At 32.8% G+C, this 22,767-nt stretch overlaps 1 protein-coding gene across 1 annotated transcript in view; it reads right to left on the bottom strand.

Moving 5' to 3' along the window:
* LOC131845766 (titin-like) overlaps window positions 1–22,767 on the bottom strand; it is a 146,601-nt gene that overhangs the window by 106,949 nt on the left and 16,885 nt on the right. Inside the window, exon 2 of the mRNA XM_059194857.1 lies at window positions 8,425–8,772. Coding sequence (XP_059050840.1) covers window positions 8,425–8,512 — 88 coding nt within the window. The 5' untranslated portion in view covers window positions 8,513–8,772. The remainder of the gene's footprint in view (window positions 1–8,424; window positions 8,773–22,767) is intronic.

Raw genomic sequence — 22,767 nt, 5'->3', positions numbered from 1 at the left:
TTTCGTTTTGTATCTAAAATTGCAATTGTTAAACCTTTTTGTACTTCACACAACCCTACCTACAGGGGGGAAAAGGATTGTTAGTAATGTGGACTCATGACCCAACTCATGGGGTCATGAGTAATACTAGCAATGTACCATGTCAGGCCTCCACGCGGTTCCCCCTGGAAACCATCGTGATAAATTCTTGTTAAATTTGTCGCGATGGGCTAACTGACCTGACCTCATGCTCATCTTATCATCCTCCACTGGTGCCCCGCCAGCGTAAACCGTTAGCGCAGGCGGGTGCACCATATCATTATCATCCATAAAAAAAACCCTACCTACAGGGGGAGCGGATTATTGGTAATGTTGTTGAGCCATTGGTGGATTATTGGTTGACCTCCTCGCGGTTCTCCCCTTTTTTTTTAACGTGTGGAAAATCATTCAAAAGACTGTCACCCCGCTGGAGAGATGGCGAGGTGGTGTGTGGGATTTTTACCCACAAAAACCACACGATATACCTGCAAGCGTCTATGCCGAAGCTGAGGAGCATTCTACCCCTGGTACGCGGTTATGCCTGGAAACTATCTTGGTAAATTGCAGTCCAGATGAGCTACATGATGCTCATTTTATCATCTTCCGCTGTTGCCTAACAGGTGAAGTCAGGAATCAGGACGAAGAGTAGAGCTAGCGTAAATTATTAGTGTAGGAGTAAATCGTAGTTATTATTTTGACTTTCTTTAAAGTCTACCTCGACAAAGTGATAGTTTGCAAGAACAACATATTGATAGCATAATCATAATCCCCATTACAACCCTATCCTAAAGAAATATATTTTTAAGCAATTATTTTTGTATCCTACATTATTGTTGTCACTATGAGAATAGTACAATAAAAACAAAAGTCAGTGACACTCCGGGGACGGCTAAGGAAGCGTTTAGGTAAGTAGCCGGTTGGCTGGACGCCAGTAGAACGAATATAGACGAGTGAGTTCGGGAGATGGGGGGAAACAGCCACGTGCAACCCACAGTAACTGCTTGTTACTTATCCCTTAGAATTTCTGACACGTGTCATCTCTGTTCCGGAGACGCCCGGGTAATTGGATAGGAAATAAAAAATTCAGTTCACAAAGAAACTTGTGTGTACCTCGTGTATGGACGGTCTCCACTTTCATAAAACGTTGGGTGGCGACAACTCCACTGAATTGAATTACGTAGTATTATATTCTTGTATTGATGTACATTATTTAGTAAAAAAAAGTTATGAGTAAAAATAGTATTTTGCTACATATATATCACAGGACTTTCAATCGGCCTAAAAGTATATTATTTTGAAAGCAAAAGGACTGGTCTACTCTAATCACTAAGACTGATTTAATCTTATTTAGTTACTTAATTGTTTAATTCAATTTATAAAAAAGTAACAATTCATAAATTAAAAAAAAAATCTGCTGGAGCGAGCGTACACTGAGGGCGCAAACGCGAAAGCATAAATAGATAATAAAATATTATTTTTATTTAAAATATTAATTTTTTATATGTACCGTATTTATATTCCTATGCATGTATTAAAAACGGTAATTTCAATATTACAAACAGACACTCCAATTTTATTTGTATGTATTATACTTCTAAATATCTTCTGATATTATTCTTCAAAAAATAACTCTCCCTACTATTGCAAGTGAAATTGGAACAGATCACTATTTCTAAATAACAATACACTGAGCACAGAAACTAATAACACTACCTACACACGGTACAGTTTTGCTATCCATCTGTCTAGAAAATAGCCGCCTCAAAGTTGACAAATTAGCAATTGGCCATGTGTCGTTAGTCGCACGTTTAGATGGGGTTTACGACCTCTGTACAGCTCAGTCTTTGCACCTGTTCCTCTAAATTTATAAATGTCTATTTCTGAATCAGAAAATCTGTAATATTTCGAGTATAGTATTGCGAAACATGCACTACTATAGAAGATCTGCATCACATACTTGTGTTAATGGAGTGCATCCGAGACGCTGTTAAAAGGGAATTGTATTTAAAAAAAAATTTAACTGAATCGGCTTGATGTAGGTATGTACCACGTTATAGTATCGGATCCTGTATCATCGCCAGCAATTTTTTTATTTTTATTGTACAGTAGAAGATAAGATTAGTAAGATACGATGGGACTGGCATTATTGTATCATGATAAAAGTCCCTAAATAAATATAAGAATAAAAAAAATCAGTAATATTACAGTTTTTTTTACGCCATACACTTTGTACAAAGTCATCTGCATGTACCTTTGTCTCACCTATTTCAGCAAGCAACTTACTTTGTAAGCTATGTTTTGGTGCTTGTCTTTACACGTTCATTTTAACTACTGGTCAGCTAATGGTCCAAATTCAATCATAATTAATTCAAATAACAATTAATCTATTCTCAATTTAATAATAAATAATAATAAAAATAGATGGAAAGAGAGGAAGGAGAAGACCAAGATACAGCTATATCAAGCAAGTTAAAGAAAAAGTTGAAGTCGTGTCGTACCGACAGCTAAAGGTACTGATGGAAGATCGTGGAAGATGGCGGGAGCTCCACCGACAAGAGCACAGCTCTTGTCGGTGGAGCTAAATGGCTCTAAATTATGAATGATTGAATATGCGTGTGTATACATGTTGCGGCGTGGTCGGCCGGGTCATTGGGCTTCCTAAAATATGGTCGAGCGCAGTGATGGCTGGCTCATCCGTCATATTCGTGAACGGGTGCTGCTTGTAGGGACTGGTCTGCTCTAATCACTACGACTGATTTCCTCTTATTTAATTGAATTAGTGGTAATTGGTAGTTTGTATTCACATACTTAAACATAAAAATGTAAAGTAAGAATAAAATTATATAAAGAGCTACACGCAATATTCTTGCTCGTTCTTCTTGTGATGAGACAATGAGCGGTAGATTAAAAAAATCTGATGAATATTCAAAAGTGCTTGAATAAAAGTTTTTTTTAATAAATGTTTTTCTATTCTATTCTATATCAAATATATGGTAGTGCGTATAATGTTTTACAAATTTATTGTGTCACATAAAAACGGTTATTTCAATATTACAAACAGACACTCCAATTGTATATGTATAGACTGACATGGCACACAAGCTGACGGTACACCTGATGGTAGTAAATGGTAACTGTCAACTACATACGTGAGCATCACGTACATCATAAATTACATTGTGAATATTGTGGTATCTCTCATACATTGCAATTATTGAGGACTATGTTGTTATAAATCTGCGATTTCATATCTAACTTAATATAATAAAGCTGAAGTGTTTGACTTTGTACAAAGTCAACTTTGGTGAATCTATACTTCTATATGTATAAATAAAATTGGAGTGTCTGTTTGTAATATTGAAATAACCGTTTTTCACTGCATGCATATTAATATAAATACAGACATACACTAAAATAAGTCTGTCTGTCTGTCTATTTGTTCCGGTTAATCTCTGAAATGGCTGGACCGATTTAGACGACTTTTTTTGGCGGCTATTTGATGTAATAAGAAGTAACTTAGGCTACTTTTATTTTAGAAAAATAAAGTTATATTCCACGCGGACGAAGTCGCGGGAATGGCTAGTTTAATATATATTGAATAGTCCAATCATTAGTAACGGTTAAACATAATATTTAATATAGGTATTGTACTTAGTATATTATCTAAACGTCAATTAAAGTTTAGATAAAGATAAATCAAATCAACATATATTCTTTTATGTAGATCTGTTGCAGACTCTTATGAAATGTTAAAACTAACGTCAGGTCGAAGTGCTTTTGAATTGAAAACTTACAGGAAAAAAGAACATACAGGAAACTCAGCTCTTAGTCTTTTAAAATAGCTAATCGCGAGTAAAGTCGAAAGATAGTAAAATTATATAAAAACTAGCTGACCCAGTAAACATTTTGTCAGATAAATTAATATCGCTATTACAAAATATGGGTTGGTATTTGTGATTGTTGTGCCATATCTTAAAAATAAAAAACAAAAAAATATAGGGGTCGAGCACACTAATAACTAAGGGGTACAAATAACAAAAACAACCTATTCTGAGACCTTCCGAGTATACATATAAAATTTCATCAAAATAAAATCACTGCATAGTATAAAACAAAGTCGCTATCTGTCCGTCCATATGTAGACTTAAATCTTTAAAACTACGCAACGGATTTTGAAGCAGTACTTTTTAACAGATAGAGTGATGTGAGTGATTAGCAATAGAGTGATTCAAGAGGAAGGTTTATATGTATACATGTATCATTACATAGTATAAAAAAAAGTCGCTGTCGCTGTCTGTCCGTCCCTATGTATGCTTAAATCTTTAAAACGACGCAACGGATTTTGAAGCAGTTCTTTTTAACAGATAGAGTAATTCAAGAGGAAGGTTTATATGTATAATATATGTACACCCGTGCGAAGCCGGGGTGAGTAGCTAAAATTCTCGTATCACAGAACACTGTAACCGAGAATTTTATACATATAAACATTTTAATTAAACACGCTTACTAAATCGTCTAGAAATTAATATGTCTCGTATTATAAATGCAGATAGTATGCTCAGTGGTTACGTCGTGATAATATATTATATTAATGTCCAAGATAAAGGTATCGGATGCTGTAACCCATGGAAATTGACTGTCATTATTTGCTTCTATGCTACACAATATCAGCGATATTGCTACAATAGTATGCTTCCATTGAATAATACAGCTTTATTGTAAGACCTACATTGTAATGAAAACTATGTATAAATCATACTTAAATTGTTGAGATAAATAAAAACGATGATATTTTCAAATTTCGCTAATAATATTTTTAGACATAAAACAACTGAATGCGTAGCTCATTCGAAATTAAAGTTGTATTTATTAAAAATATATATTTAGGGGTGGTTACCCTTCTTATCTGTATGTCGATTATCGATATATCGATATCGATAATCGACCCATTAAGGGTATGAATAATAAATGTTAGACGATTCTGATACGTAATCGACATGCACACAAAATTTCATAAAAATCGGTAAAGCCGTTTCGGAGGAGTTTGGTAACAAACACCTCGCGGTGTTTTATATATTAATTTATATTCAACAACGGTTTTACAATGTTTCTAAATAATCTATCTTGCTTATATTATCTCGACAGCCTTAGTGGTCTAGCGGTAGCATACCGCCTTACTTTCGATGATCGCAGGGTGGAGTCCTCGCACGGAACAAACATTTGTACTCATGAATATGATTTTTTCTTTCGATCTGGATACTTTTATTTTTTATAACACGTAGGTGGCAAACAAGCATACGGCCCATCCGATGGTAAACGGTTACCGTAGCCTATGGACGCCTGAAACACCAGGGATGTCACATGCAAGTTGCTGATCCTTACGAAACCTAAATCCCAATATTAAAAACCCCATGCTGTAGTCTCTCGAGAAAACCTCGGCAGGTAGTTCATACTTTCAATTAATATTATATATGTGCTTATAAAAATATGTATCAATGTATTTATATCAGTTATCTAGTACACATACCACAAGCTCTGCTTAGCTTGGGACTAGATGGCGCTGTGTGAATTGTCCTGAAATATTCTTATTACACTCGTGTTTCAGTATTCATTATAACAGTTACCTCTAATAGACCGTAACCTTGTTTTCCCATACTAGTCACACAAAAAGTATATAAACGACTTCTAGTGTTTAGTCTATAGATTATTTCATAGACTATTTTAAAATGATTATCATTTGGCATAGATAAAGTAAGCAGTTTCGCAAACAGAGACGTGACGTGACGAAATACTGCGCAAGTCAAACTTGCGAATGCCAGTTTTTTTAAACAATATCTGAGGGAAGCATAACAACACTTCGTAACATGCCAGCACAGATATATGGACAGACATACAGATGGAGATATATGACGCAAATACCTCAATCTATAGTCTATTGTTGCTTATTTAAAACTAGTTAACCGGCCCGGCTTCGCACAGTAGAATGATTCAAGAGGGAGGTTTATATGTATAATACTACATTCAAGAGGAAGGTTTATATCTACAACTAGCTACTCGCCCCGACTTCGCCCGAGTGTACATGTATTATACATATAAACCTTCCTCTTGAATCACTCTGTCTATTAAAAAAACCGCTTCGAAATCCGTTGCGTAGTTTTAAAATATTTAAGCATCAGCAGCGACTTTGTTGTATACTATGCAATGATACATGTATACATATAAACCTTCCTCTTGAATCACTCTAACTATTGCTAGAATGCATTAAATTCCATATTAAATTTTTGTATTTTGTCTGTTTTTGTATCTACATATTTCATGAAATTACACTGCACAATTTTATACTTCATATAATGCAACCTTTTAAATTTCGACTAAAGTTGCTTTTGATGTTGTCTCTTTTTCTCGACCACTTTATATGTAGTGACGAACTACATATAAAGTGGTCGAGAGATAAAAAGAGATCCTCGCACAGCACAAACATTTGTATTCATGAGTATATGTATTTGTATCAGTCTGGGTGTTTTCTATGTATATTATGTAAGTATTTATAAAAAAAAATTAAGTATTTATATCAGTAGTCTAGTACCCATAACACAAGCTCTGCTTACCGTGGGACTAGATGGCGCTGTGTTAATAGTCCAGGATTATTTATTTATTATTAATATTATTACCCATCGAAATAGTACTTACTCTACAATTATATTCATTTATATTATAATGAATATCTTGTAAAATGCAAAAAGAATGGTATTACATATTTTTCCGATCATGTGATCGAACGATTTCATAATATCGCTCACGAGTCAACAAACCGCATTCGCATGTCTAAATCACCCTTTATTATTTATTTATTTTTTTGATCCACACGTGCTATTGACAATATCATCGAAGCAACCACATGTTTAAGTTTAATTTGGCCACCGGCCAGCATTACAGGCAATTGGGTCGCCCGCGACACTTTCTGTGATGTTAAAATAGAATGCGAAAGTTCATGGTATATTTACTAGTTCCAAATTAATGTACATGTCTATTTCGAAACCGCGTGTTTGGAACTGCACTCGTTTATTTGCTACTTCAAATGATAACTGGAACACATTACGGTATTAATCCAACAATTGTAACTGAAGCGGGAATATTACAAATATTGAAAAAATTAGTATCAAAGACAATTTAGCCGATATAGTGAAAGAAAGAAAGAAAGAAATACGCAAATCAGGATCCATAGTGCTCTTATAATAATATTATGTCAACCTTTATTGTAACACTATGGAATGCAAATGAATAAATAAATAAATAAAAACTGATAACTGGAACATACGAGTATTACGTTATAATGCAACAATTGTAATTGGAGCGGGAATATTACAACTTTTGAAAAAATCTGTGACAAAGACAATTTAGCCGTTATGTTGAAAGAAAGAAAGAAATAAATAAATAAAAACTGATAACTGGAACATACGAGTATTGCGTTATTAATGCAACAATTGTAAATAGAGCAGGAATATTACAACTATTTAAAAAATCAGTATCAAAGACAATTTAGCCGCTATGTTGAAAGAAAGAAATAAAAAAAACTGATAACTGCAACATACGAGTACTACGTTGTTAATCCAACGATTGTAACTGGAGCGGGAATATTACAACTATTGGAAAAATCAGCGATAAAGACAATTATATTAGCCGCTATGTTGAAAGAAAGAAAGAAAAACATTTATTGATAACCATTTTAATACATGTTTCTTTTATTTTTTTTTCTGGGTATTCAGTTTCAGGTTTATAGATACATGTTGGGGCCGCTATTATTTATGTATATTGTGTTCTTTATAGCAGCAGCACCAAAAAGAGGGAGGTGAAAAATAATGAGACCATGTTGTGGCTATGTACATATTTTTAATAACGAAGTATTTACAATAGATATATATAAAAATAAGCGATCCGGTCTCAAATGACAGGCTTGTTATTTTATTGTTCACTCGTCACTAGGCAACGGTGTTGCCGCGCGATAATAATAAATTCGCCACAACAACTATAAGAGAAAATATATTGAGGACTAGCTGTACTCGTCCGTGTGGAATTTACCAAAAAATTTGATTAGAGATTTTTTCTAAAATAAAAGTAGCCTAGGTTACTCCTTATTACATCAGCTACCTGCCAGTAAAAGTCCCGTCAAAATCGGTCCAGCTATTTCAGAGATTAGCTGAGATAAACAGATAGACAGACAGAAAGACAAAAATTATAAAAAAAATTATTTTGGTATATGTACCGTATTTATATTCATATGCGTGTAGTAAAAAACGGTTACTTCAATATTACAAATAGACACTCCAATTTCATTTGTATTTTATATGTGTAGATTTCTATATTATAACTTGAAATAAGTATATAATTATTATTGTAACAACTTACATGAATCTACAATCTCCAAACTGGTGTTTATTAACGTCTGTAATATGAACACTGTCACCAGCACACACAAATGCCGATCTCTCGCCATTTTCAACACAACCACATTCACTGGACATTCGGACAATTGGACACCTCACCACGTGACAATCACTTTCATCTTCTAGAACAATCCATGGCTTCGAAGTCATTGATATCGGTTTCTGTACCCGCTTTTCAGATTTTCCAACTATATTCTAAGCTCTTGTTGGGCGACGTATAAAAATCTATTTATGTTTACCACTCATATTCATTGGACCCGCTCCAAGTATTTTCCAAGTGAAAATCCCTTGGACAACCGGAACTCGCAATCTGCAAAGAGATAATATTATTTTTAATAATGTAAACACCTCTATTCCTTCGTTTACGAATCACTCTGTAAATAATCCGTGTTTATTAAGGATGGCGGTTAAATTAAAACATGGATGAATCTTTTTTCTTCGTCCTCGCTCAAGATTTATATAATCTACGGAAAATATAATTTCGCTTCGCTAAAGACTTCCGCTTTGTTTATGTTTGAAATGACATTTTTTAAGTGTATATAAAAAAATCTTTTGATCCCACTGGGACGTCTATTTCTGTTGTGAGGTTTGCTATAATGGTTATTTACATAGTATATCATTTATTTATAGGTTTATACCGCCTACGCTGAGGAGGAATGGGATTGTCAGTAATAAAAAATATTAAATAAACAGAATGTGAAATTCAGCTGCCCCATAAATTTCTCTACGGGGTTAAATCGAATGTAATTAAAAATCATTTATTCATATAGACTTTTAGGCTGCTTATGAACTTCTAGTTTTTTTTATTAATATTTCTTCTCTACCACCCGCTTTAGTTGGGATACAGATTGGGAGAGAGTTGAGCAGAATTGGCTAGAAACTCAAACGAATTCCTTATTTTTAAGCCAGTTTATTTACACTGTATACTTATATAAGTGTCTATGTCTAACATTAAATGAAAATGCTGTCCATGAACAACTATTGCCATACACGTTTGTCATTTAAGTAGATAATCGTTTAGTGAATAATAGTCTTTGTTAAATAAATCTTATTTAACAGATGTTTTATGATGTTAGCCATGTGTATGGCTATGGTTAGTCATTTAACTAGGAAACCGTTTAGTGAATATAGTCTTTATTAAATAAATATTATTTAACAGATGTTTTAAATTTCTTTACAGGTAATTACAGTATATTCTTCCAGAATATAACGGTCGGATATCGTTTGTACTTACCCTGATATTCTACTGTCGAAGCTGTAAATATAACCTGTTAGCTTAATTTTAATGATGTTTCATTAAAATTACGAGAGAATTTGGATATTCGAGGTTATCTCCTGTACTGCTTATAATTTTCAAAATTCTTTTAGCATACAGCTCATTTATGGAATAAAGGCTTTATACATCACCATGTCGTAACCTATAGCAGCAGAGCTGCAATGAAAAATGTTGCAAAAACGGCCGAATAAGGGCTATATACATCACCATGTCATAACCTATAGCAGCGGAGCTGCAATGAAAAATGTTGCAAAAACGGCAAAAACGAATTAAACTGTGCCTACACTTGTAATATATAACTAACTTGTGCCTACACTTATAATATATAACTTTGATTTAACTCTAGTGTAAGTCAGCCCACGTTACGACTCCGCGTCGAATGTACGCGTTACTAATAAGCCATATGGCACACTATTAAATAAACTCGCTAATATATAATATAAATACTATATTTATTTTACAAAAGAGAGCCATACGTTCTATTTATGGTATGGGTTCTAGAGAGTCATTACGTCAATGCTTTAAACAATCAAATATCCTCACCGTTGCCTCACAGTACATTTATGAAAATATTATGTATACAAGGAAAAACTTAGATAGTTTCAAGAAACTTAAAGACTGTACAAGTAGAAACTTACGCAATAAAAATAAGCTAATTTTACCTAAATGCCGTCTACACAAAGTTAGTAATTCATTTTATGGTAATTGCGTAAGATTCTATAATAAACTGCCAGAGTCTACGCTAAATCTTACAGAGAGGCAATTCAAATCTTATATTAAACAAATGTTATGTAAAAAAGCCTATTATAAGATAGATGAATTTATAGATGATAGCAATATATAGCAAGAATAAGTTTATTTGCGGACAACGTTATAATTTTAATTTTCATACTGCTTTCTTGATATATGATAGCGTAGCGGCTTTTGTATTGATTGCCGCATGCATCCTTATGTAAAGTGCGAATACTGTAACTACCATATAGTAATTTTTGTAGCTGTGACGTGGTCGTGTGGAATGAGTAGTCATGCTCACTAAAATGTCCAGACATGTGGCGGCGTGGTGGGCCGGGTCAATGGGCTCCCTAAAATATGGTCGAGCGCAGTGATGGCTGGCTCATCCGTCATACTCGTGAACGAGTGCTGCTTGTAGGGACTGGTCTGCTCTTATCACTACGACTGATTTAATCTTATTGCATGATTATATTTGACCCAAAAAATTAGTGCTTGTTGGTAGTTTGTATTCACACGTTTCGACTTGTAAATGTAAACTTACAAGGATTATTTAAAAGAGCAACACACAAGTTTCTTGCTCGTTCTTCTTGTGATGAGACAGCTTTCCGAACGAGTGGTAGATAAAAAACAAATTGTTATGACTATTCAAAAGTGCTTAAATTAAGTTTATTTGAATAAATGATTTTCTATTCTATTCTATTCTATTCTATAATAAATAGTACAATTATTACACCTCTATATACTCCTAGATACTACAAGAAACAAATATATTAAGTAGAGTCATGTCATCGTATACTGTAGAATGAAAATAAACAGTAATAGAGCAATCTATACATATAAATAAAATTCCAGTGCCTGTTTGTAATATTGAAATTACCGTTTTTTACTACATGCATATGAATATAAATACGGTACATACACCAAACTAATATTTTTAACAATTTTTGTCTGTCTGTCTGTTTGTTCCTACTAATCTCTGAAATGTCTGGACCGATTTTGATCGGACTTTTATTGGTAGATAGCTGATGTAATAAGCAGTAACGTAGGCTACTTTTATTTTAGAAAAATAAAGTTAAATTCCAAGCGGACGTAGTCGCGGGAACAGCTAGAAAGTATAATAAGCGAGAAGGGAAGTGGTAGAAGAGGGAGAGAGCCTGCTACCACCATACTAGATCCTCTCTTCGCTAGTTTAAGCTCGTCCACGGCATGTTTACTATGAGATCTGTGTATCTGTGCCCTTTTATTCACTAGATAGTGACTCCATTGTGCAAAAATATCTTATTCATGGCATAGTGTATATATTGTGTTAATTAAATAAATAAATAAATAAATAAATAATGGCAATCCGTCTATAGATAAAGAATTATGATTATTGTTAGCTTACGCATTCTACACACCAGAGAGATCTACACTCTCTAATAAACTCGCTAATCTATAATAAATAGTACAATTATTACACCACTGTATACTCAATAGTAAAGTAATAGAGCAATAGTAAGTAAAAAAAGTATAATAAGCGAGAAGGGAAGTAGTAGAAACGAGAGAGGGCCTGCTACCATCATACTAGATCCTCTCTTTGCTGTGCCCTTTTATCCACTGGATAGTGACTCGATTGTGCAAAGATATCTTATCCATGGCTTAGTAGCAATCCGTCTATAGAAAAATTATTATTATTGAGCGGTAGATTAAAAGAATGATAACCATGACTATTCAAAAATGCTTAAAATAAGTTTATTTAAATAAATAATTTTCTATTCTATTCTATTGTTAGCTGCCATACCAGATCCTCTCTTCGCTAGCTCGGCCGCGGCACCGTTACTATGTGATATTGATATTGATGATCTGTGATGATGATGATCTGTGACATTTTATCTACTGGTTAGTGACTCCATTGTGCAAAGATATCTTATCCATGGCATAGTGACAATCCGTCTATAGAAAAATAATAAGTATTTAGCAGTAGATTAAAAGAATGATAACTATGACTATTCAAAAATGCTTAAAATAAGTTTATTTGAATAAATAATTTTCTATTCTATTCTATTGTTAGCTGCCATACTAGATCCTCTCTTTGCTAGCTCGGCTGCGGCATTGTTACTATGTGATATTGATGATCTGTGATGATGATTTGGGATATTTTATCCACTGGTTAGTGACTCGATTATGCAAAGATATGCCATGGTATAGTGGCAATCTGTATATAGATAAAGAATTATGATTATTGTTGGCTTACGCATTCTACACGCCAGAGAGATCTACACGAGCGCGTCATTCTTCCGTTCATCTAATAATAATCTCGCTCCCCCGCGGATGTGCTTCCTTTCCCTTGAAAATGTTAATTAACTAATTCAATTAACGTTTCAAACGACAAATGAAACTGTGACCGTTAACTAACTCCAATTGGTTATAATTTTAATATTTTTGTTGAACCCGGCGGCAAAGTTTAATTATGTAGAAGTGTTAATGTATACTGATAATTATTAATTGATAATAGTTTCTTATTTATATTTAAATAATAGCACCTGTAGTATAGCGGTTTAGCACACCGCTTTTGTTCCGTTGGTCGCGGGTACGATTTCCCGCACGGTGCAAACATTTGTATTCATGAGTATGATTGTTTGTTTCTGTGTGATTGTATGATTGATTGTATGCTAGTGGTCTCTTTATTTTCTCAAAACTGAATTAATATGAATGTATATTATTGTAAACATTTGAAAAGAATACGAGCTTCTTGTCAGTTCTTCTCTCCTCGAAATCATTCCGAACTGACCGTAGATTTGACATATCATAAGAGTCTAATAGACTTACATGAATAAAGATATATTGAATTTGTGTTTGTATTTATAAAAAATACCATAAATTCTAATAACCATAACAGATCTACTTAGTTTGAAACTACATCGCGTTGTATAAATTGTTCAGGGTAATTATTATTATTATTCTTGTAATGATAACGAAAAACTGTATCAAAATTCATTACATAGTACAGAGGAAGTAAGGGAGTCAGAAGAATAATTTCATATAAATAATGCAATGCTTTTAGTTATAAGTCAGATGGCGAGATCTATGTATTATTTATTTATTGCTCTGCACATATAAAAATAGTATGACAGACTTGACCTGATGGCTTCTCTGCCAGTCGACCATAATGCTGATTAGGGCAGTACATTTTACTAATATGCAATAAAATGTATAATATATATAATCACCTCGGTGGTCTAGCGGTCTAGCACACCGCTTTACGTCCGATGGTCGCGGGTTCGATTCCTCGCACGGCACAAACATTTGTATTCATGAGTATGATTGTTTGTATCGGTCTGGGTGTTTTCTATGTATGATATGTATGTATTTACAAAAAAAAAACAATCTATGTATATGTAATTTAATGATTCTTTGAATTGTGAACGATGAATTTATATTTTTACACGGAAATGGGAGTGCTTCATATCAGTTTTTAATTAAAAGGTTGTTACGAAATACATAATTATTACACCGAACATTTAATTAAAATTGGTGTATTTCTTAGTATATGACTTCACTAAGAAGCATATCAATTTTACTGTAAAAATTTGTCTGCATAGGTACCACAGTCTCACCTATTTTAAACACGAAAACCATATCCACACTAAGATTATTAGTGCGAAAATATCTCTTTATGATTATACGACAGAACGGTTCTTAATATATTTTGATTTGAAGATAAAGTGTTTAATGAAATAGGCTTATTTTTTATTTAAAAACAAAACAGACGAAGCCATTGGTTTAGGCTAGTACTTTACTACGGAGGAGTAAATTTCGGACACTTATAGTTTATATAGAGACTTCACACAGGCGTACATGTATAATTGTATATACATATAAACCTTCCTGTTGATTCACTCTATCTATTAAAAACAACCGCTTCAAAGTCCGTTGCGTAGTTAAAGATTCAAGCATACATAGAGACGGACAGACAGCGACAGCGACTTTGTTTTATACTATGTAATCAAGCTGTGTAGAATGCTAATATTTTTTTTAAATAATGCAAATAAGAAACATTTAATCTATAAATAAAACATTACATACACATATATGTTTAACACACACAGATTCCAATCGTCAATTTTTTTGTATTAATATTTCTTCTCTACCGTCCAGTTTCATACACAGTTTTAATTGAGGAGAACTAACAAGAAACTCAACTGAATTTTTTAAGCTACTTTTTACATACCCATACTCCTGTAATTAAATTATAGTCTTTGACAATAGATCCTTAATAATGATTTTCGACCCCTATTAATATAACTAATATAATAAAAAATGGGAAGGCCTCCAGCAAGGTGGACCGACGATCTGGTCAAGATCGCTGGAAGGCATTGGATGCGAGCAGCGCAGGATCGATCGTCGTGGAGATCTTTGGGGGAGGCCTATGTCCAGCAGTGGACGTCTTCCGGGCTGCGATGATGACTAAAAAATCATTAAGAAAAAAGTTTCACTAGGAAGATACACAATATCATCTATATGTATATATGCCCTTGTAGTAAAAATACAACATAATTTATTTCTGTGTTAAAATGTTTCCAAAAAAGCCTAAAACATACTTTTTACTAGATAGATAGACACACATTATCATCTATGTGACCTTGTACGAAAAGTTCAACATATGTCTTTTCTGGGCCAAAAAAGCCTAAAACATATATCAGTCGAGAAGTATATTAGTCTCGTGCACTGAATATGTAAACACGTTAGTACTTTGCCACAATAACTCTATTAGGGTAATGTTTGAAAATGCTTGAATTTGTCAATATTCCCACTATGACAAAGTGCTAAAGTGTTTGTATATCAGTGTGCGTGACTCGAATCAACTCAAACCGTAGCGTTCGTGAAAATAAACATAGTTCTTATGGAATATTGATTGAAATGTTTTTGTTAATAGAAATAATATAATTGGTAATTAATGTAATGATGTACCAAGGTATACTTCAGTCAGATGCCCAGAGTTTTTTTTTTTGATGATAATGAATTTTGCACCCACGTGTGCTAACGGTTGACCCTAGCGGGGTACAAGTGAAGAATGATGAAAGTCAAGTCAGTTAACCCATGTTGTGGCAAATGGTAATTTACCACGGTGGTTTCCAGAGGAAATCACGTGGCGATTAACCTGACATGGTACATTGCTAGCATTAGGGTTATTAGTTCCACATTACTAATCATCCCCTTTCTCCCGCCCTGAGTGATCCCGAGTGAGCTGATGTCCAGCCAAATCTGGCAGGAGTCTGACAATGGTGCTTTAGATACACGTTCTAGCGTAAAACTTACTGCAGTTATAGACAGGCCAAGATCATTTATAAGTCTGTATATTTCCTGAAATACATCTTGCTCGCACTTCGATAGTAATAAAAAATTTAATATTACTGATACTGATGTAATGCTGAATAGCCATCATCATCATTATTGTATGACGACCGACAGAGATCAGTGGAAGAAGATGGCATACATCATCGACCCCAATATATGTAATGAAGGGAATACAATGAGAAGTATCAAATATTAATGAAATCAACGCCAAACATCCTCAACGAGAATTAGGTACATAATTAAATTTCTCCACGTAATATGTACCATTGCTCATTTCCAATTCACCATGGATGTCTCCATTTTGAAGTTGTACAAACAGTAATAATACATTCAATTATATTACACCAAATGAATTAAATTTACCCTCAAATATACAAACGATAAATATTGATATATGAATATGTGATTTACTAGGTCTCCCTAGTTTGTTTGAATATAGTCTCTCGACTATATTCAAACAAAGTCACCTATGTTACACTTTTTCCACTTCTTCGCATTTATAGTTACATAAAAAGTAAAAAGGATTTAAGAAATATACATTTTTAAATTGATACGCACGTTATTTATACCAAAGATTAACGTCATCGGATCTTACCACGTTTTATATATTTTTATCGAGTTCTCGTGTTGAGGTTGCGGATATGAGTTTCGAGCGAATTTGAATAGTAGCAACAGATGAAGATGTGTCAGGGTTGATGAATATATCTGGCCACAAGTTTATCTACCATCTACCTGCTGCTCTTCATTTTACTCAAGATAATGGCGGTAGAAACACCGCTGAAATATCGCGAACTCAATAGTAATAAATAAAAAGTGGTAAGATCCTGTGAACTTCTAAATTTTAACATTTAAGAAATGTCAAAGAAATTTTAGACTTGCCTTTCCTGAATAATTTTATGAAATTTTAAGTTTTTAATTACGGTTTGTACCTACTATTTAACATCAGTGTAATACTGTTTGTATCCCAAATAAATAAAAAATAATTATTTTTTATTTATTTGGGATACAAACAGTTTATATACTACATAAAAAAATATAAACATAAACTTTGAATGTGGTATTTAGACCTAAGTTAGCTATCAACCAGGTCGATATACGCAGAAATATATGCTAAGATACAGCGGAAGTTTTATTAGAGGTTTTCACGAGAAGACAATATATTACATGTTTTTTAATTTATAACATATATTTATTGCACCTTAAAAAATACAGAAGGCGGTCTTATTGCTTGAGCGATTTGCATTACATACTACTTTTTTTCGTGATTATATATATATTATGCATAAAATATTATATTAACGTATATAATAGATACTCCTATATGTATTGCTTATATTCTTTAGCTTCTAAACAATTGTTGAATAAACATAACTTCCTTACATGAAGATACAAAATTTTGAGGGAATAAGCAAAGATGGTAACCGTTTACGAGTGCACATAACATATCTTATTATGGTAGGCGAAGTAAACAAAACTACTCCGTACGTATTTATTTTCATTTAATGTTCATTTGTGTTTTCCCTGCATACAGCATCCATTGTTCACAGCAGGGCGGTTTTAATTAGCGTGCAACAATAAATGTTCTTAGTGTGCCGTTTCAGTGTTATACAGTGTGTTCCAACTGTGAAAGATTACGGCCTAAATATGAACTGTGGACAGATAGACATACACGCTGTAGATAGATTGACAGAGACACAGCGGTTAGTTCACTTTTATGTATACTTCCTCATTTATTGTTGTTGTATTAAAGTTCTTTAAATAATATAAGGTATATGGTAGATAGACTTCTTAGAATAGTATCTAGACTTAGAATCTTTATAACGCCTCGGTAGTCTAGCGGTTTAGCACACCCTTACTTCCGATAATCCGATAGAGATATCGAGTGGATTACATCATCATCATTATCATCATCGCAGCCCGGAAGACGTCCACTGCTGGACATAGGCCTCCCCCAAAGATCTCCACGACGATCGGTTCTGCGCTGGATTACATATATAGTAGTAAATATAATTTACTTTCGTTCCGATCGCAGTTGCACGTTACATACAAACTGTTACTTAGCAACAATACTTATTTTAAATGTGATGGATTATACTTTTTCTTTTTAAATCAATGTGCCTATTATCATACAATCACGGATTTGATTCCTCTCATGGTACAAACATTTGTATTTATGAATACGATTATTTGTATTGTAATATAATTCTATGTCTATAATATATGTATTTAGAAAATATTTATCTATGTATTTACCAGTATACCATTTATAGTATATCAGTTAGTCAGTACCATAACATCTGCTTAGATGCTATGGTACTAGAAGACGCTATGTGAATTATCCAAGGATATAATTATAATGTTAAAAATAAATGCATCGTAATTTTATTGTTTTCACAATAAAATTATTAATACACACCTACACAGTTTATGTTTATATATATAAAACTCACAAAGTAATTAACATATGTGTGATGCGTGGGTGGCCCACTAGTTTGTGTAAATAGTAAAAACTCTTGTTTATATATTCGTCCAGATAAAACAAAAAAAGAAAAAGTGTAGTAAATTTTGCAGACTTGTTTTTTTAATGTTATGATATATATTTTTTGTTCGAATAACAAATTCCATTTTCGTGGAGATAAATAAGGATAAAAGGGCAGACACAAAGTCAAACAGTTACCTTCTAGTCAGATAAAGGTAGGTAAAACGTAAGTAGGCGAGAAATTACCTAGTTTATTACTATTTTTCTTAATCTCGTATATCTAATCAGAGATTACTAAATAGAATTTCGTTTGTATTAAGACTAGATAATAACTAATATATAATACTAGTAAAATAATATATAATAAATAAAATAAATAATACTAAGATATAATAATAATAATTATGTTCTCCTCTACGGATACTGTACCTAAGGCACTTAAAAACGTGGAAACAATTAACATTCATACTATTAAAAAATAATTGTTACAAGAAGCTACAATACTGAATATCTGCTGCATCACTAGGAAATTTTTAACCTCCTCAGTTATAACGTCCTCTCCTACACTTGGCTAAGGGGAGTGTTGGTAAGTATTACCTTCTTTTAGACCACATAAAAGAAGATAAAAAGGAGAAATAATACTAATAATAATAATAAACCAAAAAGTCTGAACAAACACCTAGACACGTTGCATATCCTCTACAATAGAACTATTACAAAAAGCCGTCATACTAAACACATGCAGAATAGTAAGAAAATTTCTTTCTACATCACATAACTCATCCATGCTTGGCTAAGGCCCGCGTGTTTTAATATATTACCCCCGTAAAAAGGGAGATATATATAATAATAATAATAATACAGAATTTCCAGAAGATAAAATAAATAAATCTGTATCGGTCTGGGTATGTTCTATGTATAGTATTATATGTATTAACGAAAGAAATCTATATATTTGTATCACTTATCTAGTACCCATAACACAAGCTTAACTTGGGACTAGATGGCGCTGTGTGAATTGTCCTGAGGTCCTGATATCATTATTATATTGAGTAACAAAAAAAAATACAAATTTTATTTTAAGTAAATTATTAAGTTTTGGTTAAACCAAATACAAATATAACTAACTAGACACACGTTACAAATCGTTAGAAATAAATGTTATTTTTTAGTGTTAAAGAAAACATACATATATTCTCAGTAGAAGCTTATCCTACAAAAATAAGATGTGAACCGACCTTCCAAACACCATTTGGCTTACATCTAAGAACTTTCAGATTAAAAAAACATTCTAGGCGATAAACTTAATGCTATTAAGTCTTTTTCTTTTTAGACATATTTCACAATACGAACATTTTTTTTCGTGAAAGATAAAAGAGATAAAGTTGTCAACTTCTTTTCACTAAATTAAAAATTTATTTGCCATGTAAGTACACAGTAAGGATGTTTCTAAGAGAATGGTCTCATCTAATTTGAGAAATTAACAGACTCAACAATGCGAGTAACAAGATCTAATGACAAACTATACACACCAATGTGTCGATTAGATTTATCTATACATATAAATAAAATTGGAGTGTCTGTTTGTAATATTGAAATAACGTTAATCGAGCTGAGACAGATATATAAATTCCACCCCTTTTGCCCGCGGCTTCGCTCGTGATAAATTAACGTGAGCGAAGCCGCGGGCAAAAGCTAGTTTATAATAAGTTTTTTTACATTTTTTTTTATTGTGCACAATAAATATTTTATACTGTTATTCTCCATATATCATCATATATTTGCTATTATATAGTATATATTATTATTACTGTGCATCATTTTTACAGCATATGCTGTTTTTTATGCTTTCTGGCATATACCACAATTACGGGCCGAAACCAAGTGCAGTGTGTATTATTGTGAGCTTTTTAATTTACGTAATAATTTTCATTTATTATTATTATTTTTTATTATTAATTCATTTATTTTTCATTCATTTATCATTTTTTATTATTAATTCAGCTAATATATTTATGCGGCTGACTGTACCGTCTCGCTGTGCGCGACCGCCTAGAGGCGGGCCCTCTGTACGTGTCTATTTACCCAGAAGGGATGTACACATATCAGCTGAGTGGCTGTCGGGCCCGCTGCTAATAAGATTCTCAATCAATCAACATACTTATGAGGGAGCAAAGGGAGTAAAATATATACGAGGTGCGAGAAGATTGGTAATTAGAGTACCAGGTTTTTTTAAAAGGTTGGTAACTAGAGTAGCAGGTTCGATAAAAATACTACCTGTTATTCGTGACTTTGTTTTTTTTTTTACATATAATATAGCTATCGTCCAGAGAAGCTGTAATGGCCAGCTGCGTGAATTGTCCAAGCATATTATAATTATCATGAAATAGAAATAGAAATAATCTTTATTCAAATAAACTCAATATAAGCATTTTTGAATAGTCATATTTTGATTCTACCACTGATTCGGAAAGTAGACTCAGTATAAAAAGAATGAGCAAAAGACTTGTGTGTTGCTCTTTTGAATAGATGTTTTTTTGAATAAATAAATACGTTAATTTAAGTAAGAGGCATGCAATAATCAACATAGAAACCGTTACGCACTCAATCTAAGTACAATCAGATTATTTTCAATATTGGCAGCGATATGAATTTTAAGTTTTTTCTACAAAATTATTATTGTCGTTTAGAAACTCTTCAATTTTATAATAAGTCTTTTTACAAAGTAAGTATTTTATACAACATTTGAATCAGTTTTCAGGCAGATTTTGAACAGACTCTGTAAAACCTTACGCAATTGACATAAAACGAATTACTAACTTTAGTTAATCAGCATTTACATAAAATCAGTTACTGTTACGCTTTTATCAGTGTAATTACTCTTTTGAAACTATCAACCATGTTTATTTCAATAAACATTACTTCTATTATATTCTATTTAAATTCAGTTTACATTGGTAGCGTGTATCCACTAAAAACATTTACTACCACGGTAATTAGTTTCCCACCAAAACTACGGTAAACTCTTGAAAACTTGTCAATAAAGATTACTGTTAGTTAAGATATCATCAGGAAACCAACTCATGAGCCCCCATTGAAATCTTATCACCACAAAGATTGCGACAAAACGATTTTGTCACGCGACTACCTATTTGTCACTGATCTCTTCATGTCGAGATAAGAATCATAGGGGTGTATTGTCAGACTGCAGACGGGAGCGCATTTATTTTGTGATTTATATAATTGGTTACATTTATATTCATTGTTCTAACGCTAGTAATTTCATTGTACCAATAACGTATAATGGGAAAATTATTATGAAATATAATGTCCATATACGACTATAAAAGTCCACTTTAGTTACAATAAGTGCTTTGTAATATATTACAATTGTACATATTTTATTTTGTTGAACCAACCAAAGAGGACTAGCTAGGCGGATTTGGTAACTTTCGAGAAGATTTTAAAGGGATTTTTATAGAATTTTTAATGCGAGATAATAGAAATGCAAGTAATAATAAACTAACCATATTTATGTCTCTTTTTAACATTAAAAAAAATGATAAAAATATGTGTAACCAGTGAACTGCAACAATTTCTGAAAATATAGTTTCCGATTTCACACAATCTGCTCTTTCTAATATAGTTTTATAGGGGGAAAGGGGATTATTAGTAATGTGGACTGATGAACCCATTGCTAGCAATGTACATCAAGTTGTCCATCACTCAGTTCCTAGGAAGAACCGCGTGGTAAATTCCTGTCGAATTTACCACGATGGGCTAACTGATCTAACTTCATGATCATTTTATCATCCTCCACTGGTGCCCCGCCATCGTAAACCATTAGCACAGGCGGGTGCGCCATTCCATTATCGTCCGTAAGTAAATATATAGTTTTATAGACTAAAAGTAAATAAAAACTAGTGTCCCACCCAGAATTCACACGGATATTTAACAAATTTTTAAATATTATTCATTTTAAAATAAACACATATACACCCTTCAATATTGACGTCCTCTATAAAACTGTAGTATATCACTTCGCTTTATTTTCAATAATTTCCGCAGTGTAGGCGATATAAGGTTTTTTGTGGTATTTTTTTGACACATTATTTACTTATTAAACTTTTCATTCTGCTTTGTATTTGAAAATATTCTATCATAGCCTAAGTTCATCAGTGGTAATGTCTAATGGTAAGAGATATTTATAAATTGGTCAAGTCACTCTTTACAATTTTACTGTAGTTTTTATTATTACTGCTTACGTGTATCCAATAGACAATATTTGTCTTTCTCTATTTATTTGTACGTGCGTGTTTTCATTGCCGACACATATTACGTAAAGAACATTGCATTAACTCGCATTAAAAATCTTAAATTTTAACGGAATACAAATTTAGCTACAGATATCGAACATCTCGCACTTATCTGCCGATGACTGCTCGAGGCACTTGGCTATCGCCCATTAATCCAAACAACTG

The sequence above is a fragment of the Achroia grisella genome, unplaced genomic scaffold (assembly GCF_030625045.1).
Source record: "Achroia grisella isolate CSIRO2021 unplaced genomic scaffold, CSIRO_AGI_Agris_v1 utg483, whole genome shotgun sequence".
Lineage (NCBI taxonomy): Eukaryota > Metazoa > Arthropoda > Insecta > Lepidoptera > Pyralidae > Achroia > Achroia grisella.
Note: the sequence above shows the minus strand (reverse complement) of the source record. Positions and strands in the feature narration are given on the sequence as shown.